The sequence below is a fragment of the Ambystoma mexicanum genome, chromosome 1q (genome assembly GCF_040938575.1).
Source record: "Ambystoma mexicanum isolate Mex_15411 chromosome 1q, UKY_AmexF1_1, whole genome shotgun sequence".
NCBI lineage: Eukaryota > Metazoa > Chordata > Amphibia > Caudata > Ambystomatidae > Ambystoma > Ambystoma mexicanum.
The window spans coordinates 850,106,620-850,125,207 of NC_090922.1; the positions used below are offsets into that span (position 1 = coordinate 850,106,620).

Genomic DNA, 18,588 nt, shown 5'->3' on the forward strand with positions numbered 1-18,588 from the left:
GCCCGTAATCCTTTGGGAGTCTTTGAGAATAACACCATGTCATCAGCATAGAGTAGGTATGTAACATTAACCCCATTGATTTTGGGTGGATCTGCCACAGTTTTACTAAGGTCTACACCAATATCTGAGATAAAAAAAGTAAATAAAGCAGAAGCTAGCAAACAACCTTGTTTCAACCCACATGCAGTCTTAATTGGATCAGAAAGTAGTCCCTCGCTAGAAAGTTTGATTTGTATCGAGGTATCTGTATGTAAGTCAATTATCCACTTGACAATTGACCAGGGACATTTTTTATCCATAAGTTTTTTGAAAAGGAGTTCACGAGGAACAGCGTCAAACCCCATTTTAAAATCTATAAAAGCTATATAGAGTGGCTGGTGTTGATGGGAAGCCTTCTGAATAATACTTGTAAGAGTAATAACATTTATAGTCGTCCCATTTCCAGGCAAAAATCCTGTTTGGAAGACGTCTCGATAGTTATTTACTTCCAACCAAATGTTAAATCTATTCAGGATTAGTCGGGCGAAAATTTTTCCAGGACAATCCAAGAGTGCTATGGGGCGGTAGGCAGCTGGGTCATCACGCTCCCCTTTCTTGAATATGGGCAAAATGATGGACTTCTGCCAAGATTTGGGAATGACCCCTGTCAAAATGACTTTGCTAAAGATCTGATGGAGGATCATTGCCCATTCTTGTGGGTGATCTTTAAGTGTGCTATTATGGAGACCATCCGGGCCTATCGCCCTCGAGCGACTCAAGTTTTTAATACATATCAGTATATCATTGATGGTGATGGTAAAGAAATGGGACCAGCCTAGGGAGTAAGTCTTTGGAATCAAGTTCGAAAAGGACGATGCATAAAGCTTTTCACAGTAGGTTTTCCAGAGTGCATTTGGAATGGCATTTATTTGAACAGCGTCCTGTGTTCTATGCGTAGCCTCATTTAGGCAGGCCCATATACCACTAGTGGACTTCTCAATAATCTGGGACATCATGGTTTCCCCATTTTGCTGATAGCGCACAGCTCTCTGACCCTTTAGCCATGTTCTATAGGATGCTTTTAATTTTGTTTTAAAAAGCAAACGATAGGTTATAGGGACAAATTTTAAATTACGTAGGTCTCTTCGCAATTCAGCTTTCTTAGACTGTACTATTGGGTCAAAGGGATGACAATGTTTATAACAAACACTCAGGTCTGGCAGTTTTACCTGCTTAAACAAATGCATTACTGTAACATAACAGTCTGTTGACCCAGAAGACACACGAAGGGCCGCATGAAACTGTTTTAGTCGATTTCTATTCCATCTCACTCGCGTGCCGCTGTTATTTACAAAATTTGGATAGGGATAGGTCTCAACCATAGACGAATTTACAGATGATGACCTTGAATATCGCATAGTTAACTTATTATGATCACTATGGTCGGTTGCAACCACTTGCATAGATTGTACACAGTTTGAAAATGTCTTGTGGACAAAAACATAGTCAAGTATTGCCCGTTGTGACCCTCTACTCCATGTATACTCAGCAGGGATATCCCCTATGATGGCACCATTCAGCATCACAAATCCTCTCTCGTGCATCATATTTGTCCAGGTTAATTCATCATCAGTATGTTCAGTGCAAGTTTGTGATAACAAATGGAGATTTAAATCCCCTACTATGATGGTTTGACAAATGTTACCTTCAAAAGTCAGGCGATCGAGAATCGAATTTAGTGACCCAAAAAAAGATTCTGCGGTCATATTACCTCTGCTCCAATAAATGTTGACAATAACCAAGAGCTCACCACCTCTGTGGAGTCTAACAATTTGGAAATATGAGGATGGAGAGACTAATTTTTCACTTACAAAGCCTGTAGCTTTCTTGATTGCAAGCAATAGACCACCACTGGGTCGACCTCTATGATGTTGTATGGCCGGTGTTATAATTATATCATAGGACGCCCAGATTGGGCAATCAACAAGCCAGGTTTCCTGTAAGGCTACCAGATCATAATTTGCTAAATCTCTACTTGCAAGGTCAAATAAATGCTTATGGCCTCTCGTATTCCACGAGAGTAGGCTACCTGTACCTGCATTATATTATGATGTAGTAAAGAAGTCCTGGGATGCCACCATTCGTGGAGCAGAGTTTACAATCTGATTCGATTCTTTATTCTTGATAGACTGATATGTTCTGATTTGAGCTTTGTCCATCACATTATTTGTTATAAAAGGGTCTTGAAACAAATTAAAACCCAATTCATATAGGACTGTTTTAGATTGCCACAATATATTCATTACAATTGTCGATTGAAGATGGATTCTTGCTTCAGAAAGGTCATTTGTATTAGTAAATTCAACCAAGGTTATATCTGTTGATGATATATCAGACAGGGACGGGATTTCACTGCATATGTTCAAAATGCTAGCCCGATTTAATACATATTTGGGATAAGGGTCTTTGCGACATCTAATCACTAGGCAATTAGACTTGGACTTGACTTGTAATTTATTGCCATCCTTGAAATTCATATTGTGGGCTTGAGCATTTGTCTGTAAATAAAGACTTGATGGCATATCATTTCCTTGCGCTACTCGATTGCCCAGCTGTGCCGGACCCTTTAATAACTGGCTCACGTCAGGATAACGCAATAATTGCGTACCTCCAGCCCCTTGGCAACTTTGGCTGGCTTCGCCAATATAAGCTGCAATTGAAGATTTTATGATATCTCGAATGTCCTGGGTCTGAATGGCAGCTTCAGGCCACGACATCTGTTCATGTATTTGCGAGATGCCATGTTGTTGGGGCAAGGAAACACCCGATACATCTACTGATTGACGGGGCAGGGCTGAAAGCTTGGTTCGGCCAGAAGAGTCGACTTGCAATGGGAGAAAAGGGCCTAATTTTGTATTCACACCATTTTGTGGATGGGTTTCACTAGTTATTACTGATTTTGGATTTTTCACCAAAGCAGACCCCTTCTCCGCAGTAATACCCTTGATTAACATGGAATTTACACTGCTCAAAGGTTCGGTAGAGGCCCCGGGTATTTCTGACATGTATGATTTGATGGATGTTCTAATTTCCTCTCTGAGTGCCGCTAGATTCGCTTGACTCAGGAGCCCATCACTCCCACCCGTAGGTGGCCTGGTCTGTGTGTCAACTTGTCCCACATTACATGATCCTACACCATCGGAGTTATTATCACTGGAGTCAGTATTATTTAATGTTTCTGGAGAATTAATGCACCGTGCCGAGTCTTGGGCACCCATACCAGCTGAAATAGTGACCAAGTCGTCCAGGGGCCCATAAGGCATAAAGGTTTGAATAGCTTCTTTGGGGCCTGATTTTACCAAATTGACTTTTACAAGTTTTGCAGTTTGTTCACGTCTAGAGAGGGCTTTGATGAACTTACGGCCTGCAACCTGGGATCTGGCACCTCTGCCTTTCGTAAATAGTTTTCTGGAGGCAGTGGGCAGCGGGTCAGTAACTACCGCCGATGTTTTAATTAGATTCATCATAATAGGTTTAGATGAAAAGAATGTATTGTTTGACAATACTGTGGTAGGTAAGGTCTCTTTCTCCTTGATCAGACCATCAGGGTCATGGGTAACTATGCTATCAATACATTTGCTGGGATTGTTTAGTACTGTATCTCTATTGGATATAGATGGATCAGATTCAGCAACTATTTGCAAGGCTGGTCGATTACAACCATTGGGATCTACCTCACACAGACTTTGGTTATTTTCTGTTTCAGACAGCACACACACTTGTATACAATGAGCATTCATTATGCTACATGAATCAGACCGATAGCCTTGAGCAGTCTCAACATTGGACCGCTCAACATTGGTCACTTGCTAAACAGGCGGTTTTTGTGAAAGCACCGCTATACCGTTACTGCATTGCTCTAGTAGGATGGTTTGATGATTGAGCTTACCATCGAGTACTTCGTAAAGTTTCGCTAATGCAAGCAACGCAGTATTCATGGCGCTAAGGGTATTATTAAGCGCCGGGGCTTCCGGAAAAGAAAACCGCTTGGAGCAGTTCTTATTAATGAAAAAGTCAGATTCTCGATGGGGTTCCTCAAACCTTGTCCTTCGAGGAGTCGGAGCAATGAAAGAGGGCGATTCATCAATATAATTGGAGTTAGACATTTGATTATTGTCTGGGGGGGTTTGGTGACAATTTACAGTAGGCTTCACCACTCCTCCAGAATTGCTTACCTGGTTTTCTAGCCCCATTGTATTATCTGGCTGTAATTGAATTAAATCCCCAGTATTTGAACAAATATACATAACATCAGCTAAGGGAGAGCTCGGTCCTCCCGAAGTGTTCACATGAATTTCATGACTTCCTCGTCAATTTCCCCTGCTCGAACAAGCTCCTCATGTGCAGCAAACGGGCTCCAACATTGGCTGCGTGCACACATCAACCTGGGGCCGGGACTCTCCACCACTCTGAGGATCATCCAGAGTACAGGCTGTCACAAGAGTCAAGTCTGTCACTTCGCTTGAAAGATTGGGAGTTACATGCACATCAGCGACAATCAATGTACTAGGGATTTCATTCATATTTTCAACTTCATCAACACCAAAGGGTTTTATGTATGTGCTAGTAATGGGCAAAGGTCCAGAACTGTCACTCACACTGGCCTCAGCCAACACGCTCTCTAACCCAGTCTCCGAACATAGTGATTGTATTGGGGTCAAAAGTGTCGGAGGACTGGTTGACAAACACACATTAGACCCACTCTCTAGACTGGACAGGGTGTCTTGGGAATAATACAAACGAATGTCAGATGAAAGTGACATTGAGCGCTGGAGATTATGCTTTTTGCGGTTTAGTCTATTATTGATTTTGTTCGCTGCCATCTCTAGGTTAAATAATTGGCCAGGATTAATTGCAGGCATGCCTGATGTTAATTTAAATTTTTTACTGACCGTAGTTGACATATTAAGTTGGTGATCAGCTAATTAGGCAGAGCGAGAAAGCAGCCGCAGCACGCTTGCACGCGAGACAGCAAGACAGCCCACTCAGCAACCACTCTTGCTAAACGCGCACGCTAAACGCGCAGCGTTGATGGTTTTGAAGAGGTTGCTGGGAAAGGGGCAGGCAGGAAGTCGAGAAATGACCCAATAATCGTCAATGACATGGACTGGTTACACAATGTACTATGGAAAAACAGAGAAAATAAGGAAAATAAGCCACTATTCACTGGATAAAGTCAATCAGTTCCTTAGTAGACCCTTTTAGAAACAATTTGTACCAAAGTTCCAGTTCCACAGAAGCAGACAGAGTCCAATCCAAAATCGATCTTTACACAGGGCACAGGAACAGCGTGGGAGACAGCAAGACAGCCCACTCAGCAACCACTCTTGCTAAACGCGCGCGCTAAACGCGCAGCGTTGATGGTTTTGAAGAGGTTGCTGGGAAAGGGGCAGGCAGGAAGTCGAGAAATGACCCAATAATCGTCAATGAAATGGACTGGTTACACAATGTACAAAGTTCCAGTTCCACAGAAGCAGACAGAGTCCAATCCAAAATCGATCTTTACACAGGGCACAGGAACAGCGTGGGAGACAGCAAGACAGCCCACTCAGCAACCACTCTTGCTAAACGCGCCACTTTCTAAAAGGAATCAACAACGTTTTAAACACAAATAACAGCCGTTGTTTATTAAGGTTTCTAATAGTCAGTTTTACATTTTGAACAATCTCAACGATTTTGTACATCTGTAGGACAGTTGTAGTAGTTTGCAGTGTTTTGCAAAGAGTTACAAACATTGTCAAATAACAAAAACTATTACAAATCACAAAATGTGAGATCAGATGTTTATGCAAGTTGAGTCACGTTATTCTGAACTGGTTCCTGCATTGTGGGTGAGATATTTGTGGGGAAATTACTAAAATACCGAATTTCGGATTGTTACCTTTCTCTACAAAGAGAAATGTATTTGTGGGTTTTGTTGGCTTTGTTCAGGAATTCCAAATCAGTTTAATAATATGAAAAACAATGAAGCCGTAAAATACTTTTTAACAGTTGCATAGTTGTTAAATGTGCTGTAACGTATCTTGTTGAAAACATGCGAGCTGCACAAATACAATTAGTTTAAAAACAGTCGATAATCTTAATACAGCCGCCAAAAAGAAGTGATCTGTGTAGGATGAGGAATTCACATTATTATAAGTAGATGGCTAATTTTCCAATCCCACAGAGTTAAAACAAAAAAGGTGTTAAAGGCAGGCGTAAATGTGGTATCCCTCGTTAACCTCTTTTTATAAAGCTCTGGGGATTTTCATAGTTTTTGCTGGCATAGTGGGTACAGAGCACAAGACACAACTTGCATTCCCACCTCGCCTGCAAAAACGTTCGTCTTTAACCCAACATATTTGTGCTTGAATAAAACTAACAGATTCTAATGCAATTCCCCTGTTTTTACCAACTAAAAGCAGGGGTATTCCACAGGAAAACACTACATTTCTCCCACTTTTTTTTAGATTCCTGTAGGCATTTACACTTTTTCCAAAATAGAAAAAAAAAAAGGTGTAAAAGGTGTTTTCACCTGTTTTAATACTTTTTCCCCCCACTACACTTTGGAAATGATGACCATTGTAAGGAGGGTATTGATATGAATAGGACTACAACTATAGGTGTTACTCTAAGTGCAATGAACACTTTTTGAAAAATAGGCCGTAAATGTTTGAATGATGGATCAATCCTCCATTTATTTCATTAAAAAAGTACAATTTTCTATACACTAAAATCAAATTACACATGCTAGACTTGTCTTTGTACAGTATTTGACACTTGTACTAAGCCAAGTGTGATGCTTAGTCGAATACAATACTTACATGAGCATTTAGGAAGATCTGACCAGTTTCCCTTCCAGCACCGGGGTTCTGACTGCGTGGATAGTTTATATCCAGAATCACATGAAAGTTTAACTGTAGTGCCATGTGCGTATGATGACCTTAAGTTTACTATTGAACCATGGTCAATCGATGGAGGTTCGCATGGGCTTTCTACAAAAATAAGAAGTTATGTCAATGACATGCACTAATAAAGAGAATCAGAACATCTTTAGTATTTTAATTTTACGTCTATGTAAAATTCACAGTTTTACCAAGTGGAAACATTATTTTAATGCACACACATTGATTATCAACATGCATTCTTATATCACCAATGCACACAATGACAGCTGGATGATAACAAATAACAAATAAAGCAACGCCAATATGGATCCTACATTCAAGGATCAGTTCATGTTTGAGTTATCATCTTTTGTAAGGTCTCGAACTTATACAAGGGAATCGAAGGAACCAACACAATGTGGTTTACAGACTTCAGTTTCAAATAATAACATCTGGGGTAGACCTGTCCCATCCAGGGCCATTTTAAGCATTTTTGGGGCCCTGGGTATGGGACATCTTTGGGCCCCCCCTCCACCAAACAAAAAACCAAAAGAATTAAGTGATCAAGAAAATCTGGCAGCACCCCCCGCCCCATTCAAAATAAGCATGTTTCCTCCTTCCCCTTTAAGTCCCCTTACTCTTTTCATTCTTGCACTAATCAGAATGATAAACAAGTAGCATTTGAAGGCCAGCATTAGCAGTCTACAAAGAGGTTACTTCTCGTCTAGTATAGAAACATGATACTTTTTATTAGGCAGAGAACTCACATTAGCTGCCTCAGGGAATGCAAAAGTGCTCACCCATGGATAGAGTGGACCAATTGTAAGGAAGGAGAAAGCTACACATAGCATAGCAGGGATAGTGAATGCAGATTAGAAGTTACCAGGAAGCTGTCTCCATCCAGACAGACTGAGATTAGAAGTGGGACATGGTTTTCAAATAGTGTTGCCATTAGGGAGCAAGGGAACAAGTGTCTGTTATGTGCAGTATATCAATGCTCACTATTATAGTGGAAGCAACCCTATAGCCAGTGAAACCATGAGTGAGACTTTTATGAAGGTCATACCCTGAGAAGGAAATCACTCTGATGGGCTGACAATTTTGAAAGGTTTAGGGACTGACAATTCTGAGACCTTAGGCAATAAAAGATTAAATGAGATACCCAGGATCACACATTGCTTAAGGGGTGAAGCTGGGATGTATGACAACTATGCAATTTCTGCATTTGAACACTTTCTTTTCCAGATTGTACATGTACTAAAACAATCTCATTTTATAAAACTGACTTGCAAAGAACACAAATCCCATTTTCAAACCTGACCATTTTTAAAACCATAATTTCACAGAAGAGTGTTACGCAAAATGGGAATGATTCTAGCTTAATTCTCCCCATCATCAAGGGAAGTATATAAGTACCAGCATACCAATCGATGTGATTTGACAGATTTGATCTAGGTATGTCTTTTCTACTTTTAAACTTTAAATACTTCCAATACAATAGCTTGAGAAATTGTCATTCATAAGCGTGCAGAAAAACCTTTTACTTTTATACAAAAAGCAAAACGTTTTTTTGTGTCGAACGAGCAGACCTTAAAATATGCTTGCCCCAGGCCTACAACATCTGGTCCGCTCTCTCCAGTCTACCACCGCTTCCACTCAAATGGCCTACATAAGAAGAAAAATCAAGTAATGAGCTAAACGATGCCACCAGCATGCTAGAAGGCAAACCTCACAGAAGAGAGCACAGGAATGCAAGAGATATTATATGATTTGACCAGGATCATTGTATCGTCTGCTGGCAAAGCCAGTATACAAGCATGAACACTTTGGTTCCACAGTCTTGAATTGGGATACTTATTCACCTCTTGGACTAATAGTTTATGCTCATCTTTGGAAGGGATTGCCTAGGTTTTAGAAAGCCCCACCTGAACAAAGCAATTTCCAGACCTACACCATACGAATGAAATGTTAGTTTTATAGCAACCCATATCTGGTGCAGGAACATTGCTGATAATAGCACCTCTTATGCTGAAAAACCAATCACATATGCAGGTAGGTTTATAAACTTCAGACATAGGAAAGGTTCAGCCAGCCTTGCTGGAATGTGCTCTTCTAATCTTTCATATGAACACATATCTCTGCAATGAGTGCTTAACACACTGAGCTAACTTCTGAACCATTGTGGCATTCACTTTATCAATATGGATTTCAACTTTGGCTATTGCACATGATCAACATAATTCCCACAGGAAGGAAAGAATGCTACAGAAGTTGTGCCGTATGGAACACACAGTTATTCAATAGTGAACACAGAAAGCCTTACATAATTAATTTATCAAGGCAGAATGTACTTGTCAAAACAGACAGGCAATAGGTTTAGCGCCTCAGCAGCATGCCATAAAATCTCCTGGCGTGTGCTATTTAAGTCTGGTGAACAAAGGAATCTTACTTTAGATCAGGCAGCCTTGTGGGGCCCCCCTCCAAGGTGGGGGGGCCCTGGGCAAGTGTCCCTTTTGCCCTCCCATAAAAACGTCTCTGATCCCATCTCTGCCCAGTGACACTTTTACCTGCTAGTGCCCCTTACACTTCTCCCCAGAGCCACTTATTCCCAACACCAAGAGCCTCTTGCACTTCTTCAGTACTTCGAGCCTTGCAGCTCTCTAGGCACCTTCCTCCCATGTGTGCTTTTACACCTCTAAAGGTCTCGCTACAGTCCCAGTTATTTGTGCCCACGGTGCTCTTTACACAGTTGTGAAAACCCTTGTACTTTGTTCTATTCATACCGTGGCCCCCACAGAGCCTCATAGTTGGGATTTGGCAATGGTTGTGTTTAGGTCTTTTGGAATCCGCAGTGTTTTCATCCAGCATTGGTTAGAGGACCTTCGGTTAGAGGACCTAATCACTAGATATCGAACCTACTGAATCTGAAGCCATTGTTAATGGTGGACACTTATGAGGATAGGGTAAGGTTAAGATGTAGGCTTTGGGTGCGTTTTAGGGTTAATGTTACAAATATTAAATGTTGAATGGGTTTGGATGCTAGGGAGAACATAAGGTGTATGACAGATGCCTCCAATTTTAATAACACAGTAAACAAACGTTTGGGCTTTTGTGTAGGCATGTGAAAGTCACTTCCCATGCACTGCGTAGTGTTATTAACTGGTCATTGATGGTAGCATGTGCACAATGGTGCAAATACCTAGGCATCTAATAGTAGTGCCTGGCAAATGCCTAATACAAAACTGTTGGCTTTGCCAATGCTTGTATTTAACAGTATTTCAGTGAAGGACACACATAGTGCTTATAAATCGAGTGGCTGAAGTACAGACCTGGTTAAGACATTTTTATACCATCAGTAGCACGTTTAATGCTCCAATTAAGGCATTCACTTTCAGAAGACTGCTTTGAAAAATTACTGGAGCCACTTTGAGAGCAAAGTTTAATGGTAAGGCTTAATTAAAGTGAGCTCAAAGAGTTCCCATAAGGAGGTGTTTTGGGCAAGGAGGGACAGGAACTGGGTGGGAATGGCCATAGGATTTAGCATGACCATGGGAGGTCAATGGGTGGACAAATAACCAAATAACACCTTAAAGATGTGTGTCCCTCCTCATATGCCATTTCTGCCTATCTGTACACTAATACAGTAGTTTCTGCGTGTAGGTGGCACAAGTGGCACACCTAATAGCCCATACTAAAAAGGACGGGATTATTCAGGGTGGCTCCTTCTAAGCAAATGTAACTATGAAACAAAGATGATGTGTGTGTCTTTACCATTTTTACTAAAAGTAATACAATAACAAAATCTTGCATAAAACCAGTCAATGGAATGTGTTTAATCAAAGTACTGCAAAATAAGGGCAATGCAGTTGAAGAGAGAACAACTCATGGCTCAACAGAAGTGAAAGAAGTTGACCGCTTTTGATTGCCAATGCTACCTTTGGGTATTCTTTTCTGTGTATCTTGGGTGCAGCGTCTTCCTCAATGTTTCTATACTTTTCAACTCATTTCCAAGCTCTGTGATGCCATTCGTATTGGCACATCAGTGCTCTGTCTTCCAATAGTGACCTCAGATCCTGAAAGGCCCTAGTTCTTGCAAAGCCTAGTTGGGTCTGTTTCGGTGGCATAGAGCAGCATTCAGCACTCCCGCCACACTTTGTTTTGCTTGCTGATATCTGTTGGAAGGGGCAGGGGTGTTTTTGTATCCACCATTATGTCTGCCCGTGCTGGTTTCCCCCTAAGTAAATGTATTGTGTTGTTATTGTGTTGTTGCATATGATCCTATAATTTTACACACAAAATGTTAGCAACATTGTTTATCTACTGTAAAGATTATATGTAAACATTTAATTTAAAAAAGACAAAATAATATCCTTAATAGTCTGCTCCCTAGTCTTTCTATTAGCCGGCAGAGGACCTTCAACATCCATTGGGCCTCATTACGAGTCTGGCGGTAGCTGTGCCGCTGAAACTGGCAGGCTGCCGCCGCAGTCGTCAATTTTTCTGGTGCCTGACTTCACGGAAACACTGGGGGATTATGACCACGATGTTCCTGGAATTCAGGCACCGGAAAAATGTTAATCCCCATTCCCATTTGAGTCCTATAGGACTCAATGGGGATGATGGAGGCACCAGCACCGTTAACAACGGTGCCGTCCCGCCCGCAGACTCGGAGTGTACCGGTCCGGTAATAACCAGACCAGACCGGCAAACTCGTAATGAGGCCCAATTGTGTTGTCTATAGTTGCCTATTTAACTAAACTCTAATTTTAAAATAAGCTCTGTTCTCCTTCCCATTGTTTCCCCTCGGATCAACATGCTCTTTTGTGTCATTTCTAGGTTTTGTTCCACTCAGAAGGGTGGTCTTGCCTGTGCTGTTCTTGCTCCTTTATGGGACTGCGTCCAATTTCTTCTCCTAGTCTTGCTGTTTATCATCGTAAACTTAAGACATGTCTTTTCTCCCATGTCTTTGACAACTGTCCGTCTCTTGATCTTGCTTGGTTCCTATAGTAGTTGTTATTTGTCAGGTTCAGCACCATGCAATCACATTGTGGTGTTCGTTCGCTTGAGAAAGATTTACAGATTACACGTGCCATCTTTGGATCAGCACATCCACATGGAACCTCGACTTGCAAAAGCAGAGCGTTGTCTTTAGGGAGAAGTGGAGGCAGCATCACAGGCTCCAACAAGAATCTTCAGCACAGAATACACTTATCTAGCTTCTCAGATGTGAATTCACATAGATTCTGCGGAATGAATTGGGGTACACACACACACACACCCACAAACCACACACACACACACAATCACAACCGGCCAGCCAAACTCCACTTTCACTGGCAATCATAGACGTATTTGGGTTGAGATGCTGGGGAGAGCATAACCCAGTCAAAACTGATCCCACCCACACAATGGACCCTGTTTATGCTAAGAAAAGAGCCCACACAGGCAAAAACAGCCACCATGTGGTTCTGCTTAGTAAAACACAAAAAGAATAGATGCAAAAAAGATCACCAAACGTTGTGCCTGTTAAGATACAAAGGGACTACCAATGAAGTGAAAACGGTGCACTGCTATGTAGCCAAATAAAAGGTATAGACCTAACACCTGAATGTCACACTAACAAACCTTCTGGGTGAGGAGACTCAACCTGGTTTATAAAAGCAAACTGCGGCTGTACCCCTGTCTTGGTAGTCATATGGGGTAGATGAGGGAAGAACACCAATTCCCCTTTTCACACAGGGTCTGGTCATTATCTCACTGATTCCATTAGGAATTGATTAAACAAACAGAATGTGCATAGGTATGCCAGACTACTTCACAAAAGAATCTTCAATAGATCCAATACGCAGGTGCTAAACTAATTGCAAGACTCAACAGTACGGATCACATAAAATCCTCTCTCAGAACACTCCACTGGCAACAATCAAAACAAGTATTGTTTTTGCGCTTGCAGTTTATTGCATTTTACATTTATAGGTAAGAAGGCATTAAATGCCTGGAAATTCCTAAATGTTCTCCAAGTTACAGTTTAGAGACAAACAACTTTTGTAATAGACATAATAGAAAGATTGCCTTTTCATGGCGTTATTCAGAAGGTTTTTTCCGATGTGGATCACTAATGTTGCGAGTCAGCAAACACTAACGCAGACATGTTAGGAATTTTTAAGGCACATATGGTGATGTTAAGGATGATTACAGTGTCTGGGTAGGGGTGACATAAGGTGGAAGAAAGAAGGGGTGAGCTAAGGTGGGATGCAGAAGATGGGTGAGCATGGTAAGAATGAATGAGCTAGGATAAGTGGGTGTGGGAAAAGGTGAGCTAGGGAGGGTGGTTGGTGGGGATCCTAAATGGGGGTTTGTTGGGTGGGTTAGTAAGGTGGTGTGCATGGACAGAGGTAGTGAAGATGGTGTTAGAGTGCGCTGGGAAAGAGGGGTGCGGATGGGTGCTGGTAAAGAAAGGTTATAGTATAGATGGTTGAGGTTTAAAGCGGGATTTCGTAGGCTTGGTGGGGTAATGGAAAGTGAGGTAGGGTGGGTGGGGATAGATAGAGGTGAGGTAGGGTGGGTGGGGGTAGAGGGAAATCAGGTAAGGTGGGTAGAGGTAGTGAGGTAATGTAGGTATGGTAGATGGGAGCGAGGAAGGTTGGATACGGTTAGAGGGGAGTGAGGCATGGTGGGTGTGGGCCGAGAGGTATGAAGAAGGGTGAGTGGATTGGTGTAAAACTGAAAAGTAGGGTGGATGGGCGCGATGACTGTGGTTTGGGATGGTGTGTGGGTATGGGGAGATTGGATGAGTTAGTGTCAGTGACAGTAGAATAAGTTAGGTAGAATGGGTACGTGGGGGTAGAGGGGTTTTCTGTAGGGTGGGGGTGTGGGCAGGGAGGGATGAGGCAGGATGTCAATAGAGAAGTGTGTGATTTGGTGGGTACGGGGAGAGGGTGATGAGTCAGGGTCGGTGGCTGTAGAGGGTTATGAGTCAGGGTGGGTTGTTTAGAGGGGATAAGGTAGGTACATCGTCTGAGTGGGGGTACAGGGAACTAGATAGGTTTGGGTGTGGAAAGAGGGAGTTACAGTGGTGCATGTGGATTAGAGGATAGGGATAGAGAAGTGAGTTAAGTTGTTGGTGTGGGGACAGGGGGTAAGGTGGGTGGTTGTGGGTAGAGGTGATGAGGTATGTTGGATGCGTGTGGTTAGAGAATGCGAGGTTGGTTGCATAGGGGTAAGGGAGCAATGTACGCTGGTGAGTGGGAGTAGAGGGACTGCAGTAAGGTGTGAGGTGGGATTAGAGGTTCGTTAGGGTGGGTGGGCGATCAAGAGGATAGGAAGGTTGTGTGGGTGTGGGAAGATAGGGTTCAGTAGAGTGGGTGTGGGGAGAGGAGGACATGGGGTGAGGTAGGGTGTGGGTAGAATTGGGTGATATAGATTGGTAGGTGTGGGTAAATTGTGTTAGTTAAGGTGGGGCAGGGTAGAGGGGTTAAGTAGGGTGAGTGGGTGGTGGTATATATGGGGAGGTAGTGTATGTGGAATTAGATAGAGAGGCGAGATTGGGTGGTGGCTCAGGTTAGAGGATGGTGAGGTAGAGGCAGAGTGAAGAAGGGTGGTTGCGTGGGGTAGAGATGGTGAGGAAGGGTGGGTTGGGATAATGGAGTTGAGGAATGATAAATGGGTTGGATAGAGATAGCGATGAATGGTGTGTGGGGTAGAGGGGATGAGGAAGGATATGTGGGTGATGTGTGAGGTATTGTTGGTGGTGATAGGGGGTGTGAGATCTAGTGGGTGAGGTTAGAGAGGGTGATGCATGGTAGGTCAGTGAGTGTAAAGGGGTTGAGGTAGGGTGGGCGGGAGTAAATGGCAATGAGGTTGGGTGGGTGTGGTAGAGTGAATTGTGGAAAGGTGGGTTGGCCGTTGTAGAGGGGGTTAGGTAGTGTGGGTTGGTATGTGGGTGTAAATGTGGTGATGTAGGTTGGGTGGGGTAGAGTAGGTGAAGTAGGGTGGTTTGGGTGAGGGGAAGAGGTACAGTGGGTGAGTAGCGGTAGAGATTGGTATGGGATGTGGGCGAGGTGGAATGGGTGAGCCAAGAGAGGGTTGCAGTAGGGTGAAATGGGGTGCAAGAGGGGGGGTAGCATTGTTGAGTGAGTGGGGTTACAGTAGATGAGGTAGGGTGGGTGGGGGAATATGATAGATGGTTGTACTGCTGTAGAGTGGTGAGGCAGGGTGAGCGGCTGGGTGTAGCAGGGTTGGGGTATGCTGTCTGGGTGAGGGCTGAGGGGTTGAGGACGGGTGGGTGAGTGGGGATTAGAAGCAACACTTGTATGTGGTTAGAGGGGGCTGAGGAAGGGATGCTGGGTGGGTGTAGAGGTGGGTGAGGAAGTGTGGGTGGGGGCAGAGGGGCTGAGGATGAGTGTGTGTGGACTTAGGGGGATGAAGTAGGGTGGGTGGGGTAGAGAAGGGTGTGCAGAAGGGTGAGTGAGTTTGAGGGCAGGTGAAAAAGAGTGGGTAGGGATGGAGGTGGTGAAGAAGGCTGGGTGAGAGTAGAGGGGATGAGGGTAAATTGTTGGTGGTAGATGAGTGAGATACAGTGGGTGGGGGTGAGACATGGTAGGGGCAATTAGAAGGTGGTGAGGTTAGGTGGATGGTATTAGAGGGTGGTGAGGTAGGGTGGGAAGGAGAAGAGGGGAGGTAGAGTAGGGAAGATGGGAGGTAGGATGGGGTGGCAGGCAGGGGTAGAGTGGTGAGGTATGGTGTGTTTGTTGAGGCATGGGGGTGAGGTATGCTGGTTGGGTGGTATTAGAGTGGGTGCAAAAGGTGGATGGGTGTGGAGGGCCTGCATGGGGTTAAGGGTGAGGAGGAATGACAGTTTGGTTGAGGTAAAGGGGTTGAGGTAGGGCAATCGGGGGGACTAGCGGGAGTGAGATAGTACGGATAGGAGGGTGTATAGGAGATGAGGAAAGGTGAATGGATGGTTTTGATGAATTGCCATCTTACGAGGTTGAGAAAGCCCTGGCTTTTTGATTTTTAATAAATAATAAAATGATGCAGGTAATTCCATATCTGAAAGGGAAATATGCTAGTCAGATTCACCTTTCATAAGCACCACGTGAAAAGTATAGTGTGTACTTGTGACCTGCTGCATCAGTATCCTGATTCGGAGCACCTGCTCTACCAGTGGCACAGAGCAGTTTCAGGGGTCACAGGGGCCTTCTTGACAGCTGCAGTGGCATTCTCGTCTCTGCAGTGCAGGGGCTGCATTTAAAATGTGCACCCCTGTTCCAAAAACTGCATAACTCTGAAGATCCTGTTCTGGTGGCACGCTAAACTGTAAATATAAGCCATACCTGAATTAGGGTATGCTGGCCAGCATCTCTCAGAGTTATCACAGCCACATCAGCCACATTGCATTGATATTGCACATGTGTAAGCCCTGTGGGGTCAGTTCCGTTGTGAAAGGGTTATGTGTATTCCCCAGACAAGCCAGATGCTGCCCTACTGAAGTAATGTAGCCTGTTGTGATTGACTCTCTTTTTTCCTTTGTGAGGGCAGGTAATACCCTTCTCCCAGGAACATCCAGTCCACAGAACGCTGGCCTGATAACAGAAATCAAAGGGCACACCCATTCACAAAGAGCCAAGCCCCACAAAAGGGGCTGCATTTCTAAAGGCCTTTGTTCTTAGAAAGAAAGGGAGGGGTTAGAGTAGTCAGTGGGAACTCTTCCCAAGGGATGGAGACTTACACCATCTTGAATCCCTATGCCGCTTTTCTCTTTCCTGTCCCGTCCAATCTCTCTGGCAAAGCACTTCGGGTGTGACATCAGAAGGGACACATCTGCTCATTTCAAGTGCAGGGATTGGAACCCTAAATCAGGCTAGCTTTAGTCCAATCACCTCGAGACTTTTGCATAGAAAAACAGGGATGACCCACCATATTCTGGAATCATCTTGAAGCATTTTCGGATTGTCATTTGACAAGATTTGAGGTGAAGGCAAGCGTTCCAAGGCAGCGGAGAGTTCTGCCTCCTAACTGTACCCAGGGACCATTGAGGGTGATCTGCAGGTGGAATAGGACCTAGCTCTCTGCCAGCCACAGCAGTACATGGACCTCACCCTGTAGTTGTGTGCCAGCCCCATCAGTGTTTGGGAGTCTGAGGACAAGGACCCACCTTGTCCCTGAGTCCCTAGAGTAGGACTCACATCAGCCTAAGAAGTCACCTGCTGCTGGAGAAAGACCACCTCTCTGCCAGCCACAATGGTACTCAGGATCTCAACATGATTAAGGACCCCTGCAGTTGTGTGCCAGCCACCCCTGTATTTGGGTGTCCCTAAACCCCTAGATTGGTACTCACAGCTCCCTAAAAGCCAAGACAACCAGGATCCTAGTGATTTTCTGCTGTTGAACTGCATGTTTCAAGAACTGTTCAACACATTTGAGACTTCACGGAAACACTGGGGGATTATGACCACGATGTTCCTGGAATTCAGGCACCGGAAAAATGTTAATCCCCATTCCCATTTGAGTCCTATAGGACTCAATGGGGATGATGGAGGCACCAACACCGTTAACAACGGTGCCGTCCCGCCCGCAGACTCGGAGTGTACCGGTCCGGTAATAACCAGACCAGACCGGCAAACTCGTAATGAGGCCCAATTGTGTTGTCTATAGTTGCCTATTTAACTAAACTCTAATTTTAAAATAAGCTCTGTTCTCCTTCCCATTATTTCCCCTCGGATCAACATGCTCTTTTGTGTCATTTCTAGGTTTTGTTCCACTCAGAAGGGTGGTCTTGCCTGTGCTGTTGTTCTTGCTCCTTTATGGGACTGCGTCCAATTTCTTCTCCTAGTCTTGCTGTTTATCATCGTAAACTTAAGACATGTCTTTTCTCCCATGTCTTTGACAACTGTCCGTCTCTTGATCTTGCTTGGTTCCTATAGTAGTTGTTATTTGTCAGGTTCAGCACCATGCAATCACATTGTGGTGTTCGTTCGCTTGAGAAAGATTTACAGATTACACGTGCCATCTTTGGATCACCACATCCACATGGAACCTCGACTTGCAAAAGCAGAGCGTTGTCTTTAGGGAGAAGTGGAGGCAGCATCACAGGCTCCAACAAGAATCTTCAGCACAGAATACACTTATCTAGCTTCTCAGATGTGAATTCACATAGATTCTGCGGAATGAATTGGGGTACACACACACACACACCCACAAACCACACACACACACACAATCACAACCGGCCAGCCAAACTCCACTTTCACTGGCAATCATAGACGTATTTGGGTTGAGATGCTGGGGAGAGCATAACCCAGTCAAAACTGATCCCACCCACACAATGGACCCTGTTTATGCTAAGAAAAGAGCCCACACAGGCAAAAACAGCCACCATGTGGTTCTGCTTAGTAAAACACAAAAAGAATAGATGCAAAAAAGATCACCAAACGTTGTGCCTGTTAAGATACAAAGGGACTACCAATGAAGTGAAAACTGTGCACTGCTATGTAGCCAAATAAAAGGTATAGACCTAACACCTGAATGTCACACTAACAAACCTTCTGGGTGAGGAGACTCAACCTGGTTTATAAAAGCAAACTGCGGCTGTACCCCTGTCTTGGTAGTCATATGGGGTAGATGAGGGAAGAACATCAATTCCCCTTTTCACACAGGGTCTGGTCATTATCTCACTGATTCC

General features: G+C 43.8%; 1 protein-coding gene across 3 annotated transcripts in view; it reads right to left on the reverse strand.

Moving 5' to 3' along the window:
- LOC138537982 (coagulation factor XIII B chain-like) overlaps positions 1-18,588 on the reverse strand; it is a 1,433,866-nt gene that overhangs the window by 705,030 nt on the left and 710,248 nt on the right. For all 3 annotated transcript variants that reach the window (XM_069641496.1, XM_069641495.1, XM_069641494.1), the window contains one exon: positions 6,843-7,013. In XM_069641496.1, coding sequence (XP_069497597.1) covers positions 6,843-7,013 — 171 coding nt within the window. The remainder of the gene's footprint in view (positions 1-6,842; positions 7,014-18,588) is intronic.